The 12,418-nt window shown below is 53.3% G+C and overlaps 2 protein-coding genes across 20 annotated transcripts in view; one reads left to right on the top strand and one right to left on the bottom strand.

The window, feature by feature from the left end:
• COQ8A (coenzyme Q8A) overlaps positions 1-4,895 on the top strand; it is a 45,162-nt gene extending 40,267 nt beyond the window's left edge. For all 4 annotated transcript variants that reach the window (XM_006062443.4, XM_025286027.3, XM_044943094.2 and 1 more), the window contains 10 exons: positions 66-188; positions 952-1,037; positions 1,149-1,289; positions 1,784-1,865; positions 1,963-2,056; positions 2,281-2,422; positions 2,650-2,757; positions 2,894-2,959; positions 3,397-3,483; positions 4,325-4,895. In XM_006062443.4, the coding sequence (XP_006062505.3) occupies positions 66-188; positions 952-1,037; positions 1,149-1,289; positions 1,784-1,865; positions 1,963-2,056; positions 2,281-2,422; positions 2,650-2,757; positions 2,894-2,959; positions 3,397-3,483; positions 4,325-4,612 (1,217 nt within the window). In that variant the 3' untranslated portion in view covers positions 4,613-4,895. The remainder of the gene's footprint in view (positions 1-65; positions 189-951; positions 1,038-1,148; positions 1,290-1,783; positions 1,866-1,962; positions 2,057-2,280; positions 2,423-2,649; positions 2,758-2,893; positions 2,960-3,396; positions 3,484-4,324) is intronic.
• A 1,457-nt stretch (positions 4,896-6,352) lies between these two features.
• Positions 6,353-12,418, bottom strand: part of CDC42BPA (CDC42 binding protein kinase alpha) — a 297,113-nt gene continuing 291,047 nt past the window's right edge. For 15 of the 16 annotated variants that reach the window (XM_044943085.2, XM_006062426.4, XM_044943088.2 and 12 more), the window contains 2 exons: positions 11,427-11,584; positions 6,353-10,786 (listed from right to left, as the gene is read on the bottom strand). In XM_044943085.2, coding sequence (XP_044799020.1) covers positions 10,655-10,786; positions 11,427-11,584 — 290 coding nt within the window. In that variant the 3' untranslated portion in view covers positions 6,353-10,654. Of the gene's footprint in view, positions 10,787-11,426; positions 11,585-12,418 lie in introns of those variants that run through there. The other variant, XM_044943091.2, reaches the window with a different exon arrangement.

The raw sequence follows: 12,418 nt of genomic DNA, 5'->3' as shown, positions 1-12,418 counted from the left end.
GGGGTGGGGGTCCCAGGTTGGCAGCCCCGTCTCAGGGACATCATGGTGGCTTTGCTCCCCTGCAGGGAAGAAGGCCGTGTTGGACTCCAGCCCCTTCCTGTCGGAGGCCAACGCGGAGCGCATCGTGCGCACGCTGTGCAAGGTGCGCGGGGCAGCGCTCAAGCTGGGCCAGATGCTGAGCATCCAGGGTGAGTGCGGCCAGAGCGGGGGAGACGGGGAGGGTGCGGTGGGGGGGCTGGCGGGGGGCGGGGGCGTGCTGGCGCGGGGTGGGGGTGGGGGTGGGGGTGCAGTGTGGGGTGGGGAGCAGAGGGAGGGCGTGTGTTTCGGCCCCACTGGGGATGAGTAGGGAGGGAGGTTTTCTGCTCACTGGCTTCTCTTGTTCTGCGTTCCTTGCTGTCAACCAACCTGGGATGTTTAAAAAACAGAGTCTTAAATAAGAGCCCCCGGTTGTTGTTCTTTGGCTTCTTCTGAGTGTTCTGGCATATTCAAAAGTCCTGGCATCTCAAAAATTGGCGAGAGTCAGGCTGATGGACCGAGGGTGATATGGGGGAGCTCACGGGCTGCAGTGGCGTGACATCGGGGTGTGGGGGGTGTGGTCCAGGGAAGGAAGGCTGGGGAGGACGCTGTGGCTGAGCAGGAGGCGGGCTCTGTGTAGTGCTGAGAGTGGAGCCTGAATGCAGGGGAGCCTCAGGGCTTCTGATGTGGGCCCCCCAGGACGGAACAGCTGAGAGGCTGGTGTCCTGAGTGGGAGCAAAGCCAGTTCCCCTCAAGCAGGAGGAACCTGAGGCTGGGCCTGTGCCTCGGCTTCTCTGAACCGGGGTTCAGCGTATGGAAGGGTGGAGCAGCACTGGGCCTCCTCTGAGGAGGCCGCACTGGGCAGGGGATGGAGGTGGCCTGCGCGCCCTCCTTCTGAGGGGTCAGCGCTCTGCTGTCTGCTCTGCTGCCTTCCAGACGACGCCTTCATCAACCCCCATCTGGCCAAGATCTTCGATAGGGTCAGGCAGAGCGCAGACTTCATGCCGCTGAAGCAGATGATGGTGAGGCCGGGGCTTCCTGGCTGGGGCGCGGCAGCCCTGTGGGTGGGGATGGGGGGCTCCTCAGGGTGTCCCCAGCTGTGCTCACAGCCCCTCCCTGGCCTCTCTCTCCAGAAAACTCTCAACAATGACCTGGGCCCCAACTGGCGGGACAAGCTGGAGTACTTCGAGGAGCGGCCCTTCGCAGCCGCCTCCATCGGGCAGGTGCACCTGGCCCGCTTGAAGGGGGGCCGCGAGGTGGCCATGAAGATCCAGGTAGGCGCCCAGGGGTGTGCTCATGTCTTCGGGAGCTGCTCAGAGCAGAGCTGGGGCCTGCGGTGTGGGGGCCTCTGCACCCACATGCCCTGTGTGTACCTGCGCCCAGGACAGAGTGTGTGTCTCATCGCCTCTGTCCCTAGCACCAGATCAGCGCTGGGGGCAGAGAAGTATTTGTGGAGTGACTGGGAAGGATAATAGCCTCCCAGCAAGCTTGGTTTGAGTGGGGTGGGGACAGGGGGCAAGTGACGGTCTGCCTGGGGGCCTGAGCTGGAGGGGTGGGGCGGCTGTTTCTGCGTGGGCGTGGGGGTGCGGCAGGTGGAGCGGAATAGGGTCATGGGGGGCTCAGGGGCTACAGCAGCATCGTGGGGTCTGGGCTCTGCCCTGGAGGGGTGGGGTCTGGGAGAGACACAGCTGGGAAGCTGACGGGCCGCAGGAGCGTGGGGCCCGCAGGGCCGTGCTCTGAGTGCCCGGTGCCCCCATGCTCCCTGCAGTACCCTGGCGTGGCCCAGAGCATCAACAGTGACGTCAACAACCTCATGACCGTGCTGAACATGAGCAACATGCTTCCGGAAGGTCTGAGGCTGCTGCTGGGCAAGGGCAGGCGTGGGGTGGGGTGGGGCGCTGACTTGGGGAGCCCCTGGCCACTCTCACAGCCTCCTCCCCTGCCCAGGCCTGTTCCCCGAGCACCTGATCGACGTGCTGCGGCGGGAGCTGGCCCTCGAGTGCGACTACCAGCGGGAGGCCGCTTGCGCCCGCAGGTTCAGGTGCGTCTCCAGCCTCGGGCCCTCGCCCGCTGCTCCCGCTGTGGGGACAGAAGAGGTGGGAGCCCCTCCAGCTCCGAGGGGTGGAAGACCGTGGCTGGGGCCTGGGGTCAGAGCCCCATCCCCCACCAGCTGGAGGCTTCAGCCCCTCGCTGTCCTGCATGTCGTCTCCAGGGTGGGGGTGGGAGGATCAGGGTGAACAGGGTGTGACCTCTCGACCCTGCCAGGGAGCTACTGAAGGACCACCCCTTCTTCTACGTGCCCGAGATCGTGGACGAGCTCTGCAGCCCCCATGTGCTGACCACGGAGCTGGTGTCCGGCTTCCCCCTGGACCAGGCCGAGGGGCTGAGCCAGGAGATCCGAAACGAGGTGTGTCACTTGGGGACCCTGGAGTCCCCAGCACTCCCTGTAGGAGGGGGCAACAAGAGTGCTTCATCGTCTCCCCACCCGGCGATATACCTGGAATCAAAGTTGGCTGTGGGCGGGAGGTGGGATGGGGTGGATGATGAGAGGAAAGCAGGGGTCAGGCTTCCAGGTCTGGGTCTGGGGGCGCCAGGCGGCCTGGCGCGGTGTGACTGGACCCACCCGGCCCCCAGATCTGCTACAACATCCTGGTACTGTGCCTGCGGGAGCTGTTCGAATTCCACTTCATGCAGACAGACCCCAACTGGTCCAACTTCTTTTATGACCCTGAGCTGCACAAGGTGAGCACCCAGGGGCTCCCACAGGGACCCTGAGCTCCGCTGGACCAGGGCTCCGAGATCTGGGGGTCTCAGCCCCCCATTGCCCTATCCCTCTACCCCATTGAGGCAAACCTTCCCTGGTATCGCCCGTCCTCAGGTGGCTCTTCTGGACTTCGGGGCAACTCGGGAATTTGACAGATCCTTCACCGACCTCTACATCCAGGTAGAGGGGAGGTGGGGGGCTGGCCGTGGCCGGTGATCTTCTGGAGCTTGGAGGGAGGGTGGACTCCTATCCTGATGTCCCTGTCTGTCCCTGGTGTTTGGTGACAGTGGAGGAGGTCACAGCCGCCTCAGGTGCAGAGGAAAGTAAAAGTCAGTTGTGTCTGACTTTGCGAGGCCATGGACTGTAGCCCCCCAGGTTCCTCTGTCCATGGGATTCTCTGGGCAAGAATACTAGAGTGGGTAGCCATTCCCTTCTCCAGGGGATCTTCCCAACTCAGGGACTGAACCGCAGGCAGATTCTTTACTGTCTGAGCCACCAGGGAAGCCCAAGTAAAGGGTAAAAGTGGATGTGCTGGCATGTGGGGGGAGGGGCAGGTGCCAGCCCCCTGGACCCCCAGGATCTCCTCTCTACGTGCCACCCATGGTGCCTCTGTCCAGATCATCAGGGCTGCTGCTAACCAGGACAGGGAGGCTGTACTGAAGAAATCCATAGAGATGAAGTTCCTCACCGGCTACGAGGTCAAGGTGAGCTCTCTTGACTCTGGAGGTGCACCAGGCCTGCTGAGCCACATGCAGTCCCCGGGCCCACTTTGGTGTTTGTGGGAAGGCTGGGACGTGGACTGCTTTCCCTGTGAAATCTGAAGGGTATCTCAGTTTGTAAGTGGATGAAATCAGAGCTGGTAGGGCAGGTCAGGCAGGCCCTGCCCTAGCCGGTGGGCCGAGGTCCTCAGAATACCAGGGCTGGTCATGAAGCCCTTGTTTGTGTCCCACCCCAGCCCATGTCGAGATCCTAGTCATTGGGCTCATCGCGGGCGCTCAGGGCATGGGTGAGCAGGTGGGATGGCAAAGCCCAGCCCCCACTTCCTGTGGCTTCACTGGGGGAGGGGTGAGGGGCACGCTGGAAGAGATCTTAGTAGCCCCTTAATGAAGGGGTGACTGTCTTGGTGTCCTGTCGCCAGATAGCAGCACTCTCCTCTCCCGACAGTGGGGAAGGGGCGCAGACCCTCTGGTGGTCTCTGGTCTACCCCTACAAGGAGTGCAGAGGCTCAGCTCAGCTCAGGCCTGTGGCTCTTTAGGGATTGACAGGCGTTTTATAAAACCTCTGGATTTGAGTGCCCTCAGGCTGGGTCACACCTGGCATTCTGCCACAGACCTGCCAAGCTCCCTTTCTTCTTACCTGGAAGAAAGGTCACACATTAAGTGGTTTGAGTTCATGCCCCCACTTACCATGATTCAATCTGGGTGAAGCGCTCATTACCCGCCCTGCCCTCAGGGAGTACTCAGTCTAGCCCCTGGGGGTGTGTGTGGGAGGAGCCCTGGGCTTGAAGCCCCCAGGCTCTTCAGTCTCCCCTCCGTCTTCCTCCAGGCCATGGAAGACGCCCACTTGGATGCCATCCTCATCCTGGGGGAGGCCTTTGCCTCGGAGGAGCCCTTTGACTTTGGCACCCAGAGCACCACCGAGAAGATCCACAACCTGATCCCCATCATGCTGAGGCACCGGCTCGTCCCGCCGCCCGAGGAGACCTACTCCCTGCACAGGAAGATGGGCGGCTCCTTCCTCATCTGCTCCAAGCTGAAGGCCCGGTTCCCCTGCAAGGCCATGTTCGAGGAGGCCTACAGCAACTACTGCAGGAGGCAGGCCGAGCAGCAGTAGCAGGACCCTCCGGCCTCGGTCCTTGAGCCGCTGAAACTAGTAGGAAGCTGGTGGTGCCCGCGCTGCATTTAAACTTTGCCTGGTGGGAGAGGGTGGCCGGGCTGATGGGGGGACGCTGCTCGGAGCCCGTTGCCCGCGCTTATACACGGTTTTCTTGCTAAGTGGCTGTGGGGTGAGAGAAGCAAGGATGAAAATGCAGCCCCACTACTGTCTGTCAGAATCTGCTTATTGTTTAGTAATCCTCTAAAATGACTCGATAAAAAGACAATTTTATTTCCTCTTCCTTTTTGTAACAGGGGTTTTTTTTTGCTAATATGAATGTTAGCCAGAAGATAAGAGTTCTTCCTTTGAATCCTGCCACCAAAAACAAAAACAAAACACCAAAACCAGAAAAGCCTTTTTGGATTTTATTGAGTGTGTAATATCAGGTTTGTGTGTGTGTGTGTTTCTAGATGAGATTTGTATTTTTTGCCTTTTCCTCTCCGGCCTGGATCTAGAAGTGCTGAGCTGAGCAGTGCCAACTACTACTTTGCCAAGCCAGGCCCACCCACATCTGCTCTCTGGCTGGTTGCTAGAGGCTTTCTTGAGAACCAGAGGTTTCCAGAGAACTGCCGCCTCCTACGGGGAGGACAGGAGCCACAGAAGGAGAGAGGGCCACACGCGCTGTCCCTGGGCTGCAAGACTGGGGTGCGGGGGGAGGGCCGGGGCCTTGTGCACATATCACCTGCTTGGACCCAAGGGGTCATTTCAGGCTGTGTTAATATTCGTACAATTCTTATAATTGTCTGATTTACTTGTTTCAATAAAAAAAAACAAAAAACAAAACACCCTAGCATTCTGGCATTAATTGCATTAATTATTTCACTTGCAAAGGCTTCTGAACTCATGGTGATGAGCCCGAGGTCAGTGCCACACCCTTTCCCGCCTCAGATGCTTCTGCAAGGTTTGGCCCTGTTCCCACCACGAGGCTCTTGGTACCTGAACCCAGAAGGCTTAGCCCATATTCATCATCAGAGAAAGATGGCAGCGCTGAGTCGGAGCAGGAGACTAGTCTTGCAAAGCCGGAAGTATTTCTTCACTGGTCCTTTACAGACGTTTGCCAACCTACGCACAACTACTGCCTCTAAAGCACGGTTTCAAACAGTGAACCAACAGGTGACAGAAATGTCCATTCATGTGAAATGGAATGGGGAGGGGTCTCAGAATAATTATTTAGCTGCAGCCAATTTAAGATCTCCTTTGTTAAGACCACCCAGGCTTCCTGGGTGTCCTCAGCTCTGATGTTCTAACTCAAGCACAAGTTGTGGGCCGTGTCTGCTGCTGCTCTGCAGGTAGGAGATGGAAGAGCAAGCAGTCGCCGCGTTCAGCCGGCGGTGGCACGGGTTGGGAAGTCTGGCTGGGGGGTGGCGGGCCTCGTGTGGTGGGCTCCCTTGTGGCAAGTGCACACAGCAGGGCGGCCCACAAATGCGCAGGCAAAGCCTGGCCTTGCAGACTGGGCACCAGGGACGTTCTGACCAGAGAAGGGAGCCGAAAGCCTCAAGAGAGTCAAACACTGTTCTCACCTGAGCTATGGAAGGAACTAAGAAAAGTCCCAGATTATCCCCATCCTTCCAGTAACGAGGAAGCTGGCTGAGGGGGGAGACAGGCAGAAATTGGGGTTCAGAGAGATGAAGAGTCAGTCACCTTTTCACCATTCCTCAGACTTCTTAATCAGGGGAAATAAGACAAAATACTCAGTTCTAACAGTTCCCTGTTTTATTGCAATACATCAGAGTCTGGTTAATATTAAGTGATACCAACATAAAATATCGGCGAGGAGTCTTGTTACATTTTTGACTGTCCCACCTTAAATATTTCTGTGCAAAAGAATCCACACCATTGTTTGGTAGCAGAGAATCTCCTTATAAAGTTCCCTAAGACACTGAGGGGGTAAAACCAAACAAAATAAAGAGTGATCAGAGGCCAAAGCAGTTATCTTTTCCCCTTCCATACACACTTATTTGTCAGCATTATATTCTAAACAAAAAAATGATTACACCCAGGCCATGCAAAACTGTACAATAATATTACAATGAGAAAAAACCCTAAAAAATTTATAAAATAAATGATATTACACTATCAAATAAAAAGGCAGGTCATTTTGTTTTCATGAAATTTCAAGGCTGATTTGTTTTCATCAATTTCCCCCCATAAATGAAAAGGTTTGTGTGTGTAACGGTCGTCCCCGTGAAGGGAGAGGAGCGCCCGGCCTGCCGACCAGCGCTGAGACTCGAGGCAGAGCTCTAGCTGAAGCGAGGGCCCCTTAGGAGCAGGGCTCTGCACAGAACGCTGGACTTGTCATAATGAAGTCATAACAGGGAAAGAGGTTTTTAAGATGGGCCCAGTGAAATGCCGTGCGGCTTATCTAATGAATGCAGGGGCTGGGCCAGCGAGAGGAGGGGAGCGGGGGGCCCAGTCACTTCCCAATTATGCCCAGCAGACTTGGGCAGTGGTGAGGCCTGGCCGCTGCTGAGAACGCCCCTCTGTCCAGAGAGCAGATGCTGAGCTTGACAGGGCTCCGCTGAGCTGGGAGAACACAGAGCTTGTGACAAAGGCCAGTAAACAGCCCTGTTCTACCTGGGGGGTCAGGGATGTCTGCCCACCTCTACTCTGGCTTTTCTTTAACGATACCTGAGAGTCCATAGAAATGCAACTGGTCTTTCACAGAAGTAGATGTGGCCACTAAGAAACAAAATGACTTGACTCTAACCATATGGAAGGCAGAGGGAGGCTGAGAACCAGCTGGGGAATGACAGATTGTTGCTGTAAACAAAACAGGGATTTCAGATTCTTCCCTGAAGCTTGGGTACAAGCTCTGCTTGGAAAATTAAATAGATGGGCCCTTTTTAGTTGTGTTTCACAGCCTTAAAACTATGCTCCCTCAGAAAGCAGATTAAATCACTAAGTGTAGGTGTGTGTGCAGACACATAACTAAAAAAGTTGCTTTAGCAATCATTTGACAAGGAGGAAGGCTTCTGTTTTTGGCAAAAAGAAATATATATATATATATATATGTGTGTGTGTATATGTATATATGTAATTTTATACACCCAAAGCACATAGCAAGATTAAAGTAGAATTCAAAAGTAGACAACAAATTGGCTGAATATAGATAGCACCAAATATCAACACATCTAGACTATGCCAGAAATGCCTCTTATTTTTCCTTTCTACTGAGAAATAAGTTCCTGCTTCCACATACGTTTCTTTGAATGTCCTGCATGAAAACAAAGGATGAATTCAGACAGCAACATCACATCTGTTCCCTAATCTTTGTTACTGCTCCATTTCAGTGATCACTGTTTTTTGTTTCTCTAGAATCCATTCCCCATTTCCCAAATCATTCTTTTCAAGAAGCTTCTGAAGGTAACTGCTTCATATTGGAGAATGGGGATAAACCCAGTTGAATGATCACTATCTTGGGAAAATATCTCCCAGATTGCCAACCTTGGCAGTGTTTCTCCCCCAAGGCTCCTCCTATTGGACACGAATCACATTTGGGACTGCTCTCTTGCTACTGCTAAGACCATTTCAGATTACTGGAGTATAATCTACTGGATTAGTATTACACTTCCCAGTGAGCCCGACAGCCAGGAGAAGCCCTTATCTGCCCTGTTGGGGGGCTACAGGGTATGATTCATTATACTGGTGACCAGACTTCAGGTATGGTTATTATTTTGATCCTAAAAGCATCTGAAAGAAATAAGCACCTACAGGCAACAGAAACTTAGTTGTCAAAGCTATAAACTAATGGCTTAGTGTGGAGTCCAGTGAATCTCAGCCGGATCTGCCTCTGCTCAGAGGAGAAAAGGCGGGCAGGAAGAGGGGAAAGGAAAGAAGAGGGTGGGAGGGTCTGAAGGGGAGCGGGCCACAGACGCTCAGCAGCCGGCTGGCAGGTTCCCTCTCCTCCTGGGAAGTGCCAAACGTAAGGAGTGACTGGAGTCATGGCAGTAACCAGACTCAACGTCTGACTCTTGAAATCTAAACGCACAAAAGTCTTTCCACATAACACTTCTCTTCCAAAAGCAAAGGATTTAGAAGGTTAGAATTGTGCAGTCATTTATGCCCATCCAAGTTAAACATAAATCTGAGCAAGCGCCAAGTTCAGGATGTTTAAATGCCAAACCTGTTGTTATTTTAAAATTCTCTACTGTAATATTTCACAATATAATGCCCACACAGGACCCTTTCTTCCCTCCCTGAACCTCAGTGACCTGCTCCTGAGAGTGGTATCCTCTGGGAATAGTCCAGCTCCCTGTGGCCTGCGGTGGGAAGCGGAATAGCTGCGGCGGGTGTGTGTGTGCGGGTGTGGAGGTGGTGGTGGGCGGGTAAGACGACAGTGCTCACACACCAAGATGCGGATAAACAATGGCAGGAACGGTCTTCTATTTCAGCTGAATTTTAAAGAAGACAGCAGAAAATCTGTTGGTACTTCTCAGGGAAATTTAGATAAAAAGTAAAAGAGAGGCAGATTCTCTATATGACCGTCAGATATTTTTATTTCTGTCTTTCTCTACTCATGTGCTTAACTGGTGAAATGACTCTGGAGAAAGAAATTCCTGATTCTGCATCTCTTTCCTTATGGCAATTAAAACAGCAGGAATCCAAATGGATATGGGACTAACACAATATAGCTATGAGGGAGGCAAAGCTTACCCGCTCAGGAAGGCCACGCCGGGCTGATTTCCTGTGTGCGGCAGGGATGAGCTGTCCGCTTCCCACTCCGTGTGGGAAAGAGTATTTGGTTAAGGCTGTTCAAGTCCTTGCATTTGAGGTTTTACATTATTTGGTAATTAACCCCCTTTCCCAGGCTTATCTGAGGATGCTGACACCCCCTCAAAACAGATCCCTCTCTGAAGAGAAGCTGGCTCAGCTGGGGGCACAGGCCTCACTGCAAGGGGGGAGGAGACCAGCCAAGGGAAAAAAGCACTCTGCTGAACCTGTTTATGGCCATTCCTTGTGTCCTTTCAGATGGAAGGGATCCAGAAGGTGACAAAATTGCGTTTCTACATTCATCTGCAGAAGATACCAAAATACAGTAACAGATGAGAAGTGCGGTTCAAATTCTACTGCTAGAAATAGAAATGTCTTGGACAGAAGTAAATCTGCCTTTTAATGATGCTGCTGAAGAGGCTTTAAATGTTACAAGTCTGGTTCCCAGTTTACACTCCAAACCGATGAAACCAGAGCCTCGGAGCATCTCCTAAAGCTCGCAGGTGCCCGCGTCCAGTGTGAGAGACGCAGGTTCCCCCACCCAGCGTGAGAGCTGGCGGTAAGGGGATGCTTGCTCCTCCCGCCCTCCCTCTTTACACATCAGTGCCAGGCCTTTCTACCCTTTCATTTTTTAGGTGGAAAACAGACAGGAAATAACACAGTTCTTTAAATTAAATGATCTCTCATATATGCATCCATTTTTTGTTGAATACAAGATGCTTCTTTTTACTATATACATTCAGTACTTAACCTCTACATTTGTGTATTTAAACTTTGTTTTGTAGTAAAATACGCATCGTTTTAGTGATAAGGGATTTACTGGCAACGATCAGGTTGACATTCACTGTGGTGCTGAAGGGGATTGGCGCGCGCCCGGGACCCACTGGCGAGCCCCACGTGCTGTCTCAGGGCTACATGAGACTCTACTGTGAAAATAATGTCTGTCTAATCTTATTCTTATCGCTTACATGTGTGGAATCTGTCTACTTAAGCTACCTTTTTAGGGGAAGGGTGAAATAGTCTGGAAAGCAACGCTAAGTGTATGAAATGAAATCAGTATTCATCTAAGCTGCTCAGTGAAAGTCTGCCTTTATGGTTGTTGCTGTTAAGTCGAAGGGGGCGTGGATGAGAGTCTTAGAGGCAGAATTCCCGAACCCCCGCCCGCTACTGCAGTCGGCCCTGGCGTCTTCAGGCAGAGGTTGGGGAAGAGATGACAGTGAGAGGAGGGGGGCAGTGGAGAGGAGCCCAGAGTGTCTGAGCGCGGAGGCTGCTCACGGTCCCAGCTCCCGCTCATGGGTCCCAGCTCCCGTGGTCTGTGCTCTCCAGAGACAGGCTCTTGGTCTTCCGGGGCGACACCGGGCTGGGAGGACTGCTCAGGTTGGAACTGTTGGAAGCCGTGGAATGCCGCGGAGAATCAGAGTCCTGGGAGGCCAGAGGAAGACATCAGGGAGCAGCAGAGGGTCAGGAGGGGTTCAGGCCACCACGGGTCCTCTCCAGCCACCCTGGCCAATGACTGGACATGACTTTTCTACAACCCGTTTGCCAATGCAGGAGACATAAGAGACTTGGGTTCGCTCCCTGGGTTTGCTCCTCCTCCCTGGGGAAGATCCCCTGGAGGAGGGCATGGCAACCCCCTCCAGTATTCTTGCCTGGAGAATTTCATGGACAGAGGATCCTGGCAGGGTATGGTCTATAGGGTCACCGAGAGTTGGACACGACTGAAGCGACTTAGCATGCATGCATAACTTCTTTACTGTGGGTAGAAAGCACCTTTTCTGAGCTGAGTAAGAGGCACAGAATATAACAAATTCTCCTAGTCCTTTCTGCAGGTCTTTGGAAATGTAGGCTATTTTCATACGAAAGCTAGAAGTCTGAACACCTCCAGGGTAACTGCAGCTTGCAACCCAAGTGACTGGCTCTGCCACCCCTGCTGGAGCGTGTGGCTGATCCCTGCTGCGGTCCAGGTGGCAGAACGGCTTCAAGAAATACATTCACCTGTCTGGTTCAGGACCTCTCCAGTGAACCCCGTTCCCAGGTGGAGCTGCTCCCCACAGGCACTCACCTCTCCGTCATAGTCCCGCGCTGGGGCGTCACTTCCCTGGTCCATGCCTCCTGAGGACAGCGAGCCCTCCGATGGGGAGGGCATGGGCTGCCGCTTTGCACTGTAGCTGCCTCCAGAGAATTCTCTCTTTAACGCACTGCCATTCTGTGCAGATGACCCTACGGCAGATGGTTCAGGTAAAACTTTACACATGTAGAAGGGGACAACCCTCTAGACAGTACACAGACAGCTGAGGTGAGGAGCCCTCCTTCCTGCTTAAAGCAAACTGATGGACAGTGAGTCTGGCTACACTGAAGGCCACCCTGGATGAGTGGGCAGCACTTGCCAGGCCGCCAGGCCCTGCTCTCACTGGCTGTGCCCGGGCTGCCCTGCTTGCTAGGCGATTCTGCAGAATCAATGCCTCAAGTCTCCACCCATGTGCTACTGTCTCAGTGAGTCTTTTCTGCTCCCTGGGGCTCCTACAGTACTTCTCATCACGTCTTTCATAGCATCTGGACATTAGGTTGGAATTATGTGCCTGCCATTCTTTTAATGGATGGTCCTTGCCTCTGGAGGCCCCCGACAAGAACGGGGGAAGGAGCAGATGTTCAAAGCACACATGCTGAGCAATGAAGCCGAGGAGAACGGATCTCAGAGAAATGAAGACCTGCCACCTGATGATGCAGAGCTGCCACTTAGCCTCTAGAGAATTTTCATTAAAGACACAAAAATGTAACAGAAGCGTTTTCATTCCACAGGGCAAAACGCCCCAGATAAAAAACAAGGTGTGTTTCTTTAAACTCACCCTCTGCTTTGATTTTAGAGTTGGGACACATCAAAGGAGGACTGGCAACCACCCAGAGGAGGAAAGGGGATGACCAGAAAATTCTGGAAATACTGGGGTACTGTTAGCACCTATATATGTTCAACTCTTAGCACTCCCTACTGTTTTTTCATTTTTAACCTAAACACGTTTTAATTCTGTTGAGCTTCAATATTAAGATCACCATTCA

The sequence above is a fragment of the Bubalus bubalis genome, chromosome 5, assembly GCF_019923935.1.
Source record: "Bubalus bubalis isolate 160015118507 breed Murrah chromosome 5, NDDB_SH_1, whole genome shotgun sequence".
NCBI classification, from domain to species: Eukaryota; Metazoa; Chordata; class Mammalia; order Artiodactyla; family Bovidae; genus Bubalus; species Bubalus bubalis.
Note: the sequence above shows the minus strand (reverse complement) of the source record. Positions and strands in the feature narration are given on the sequence as shown.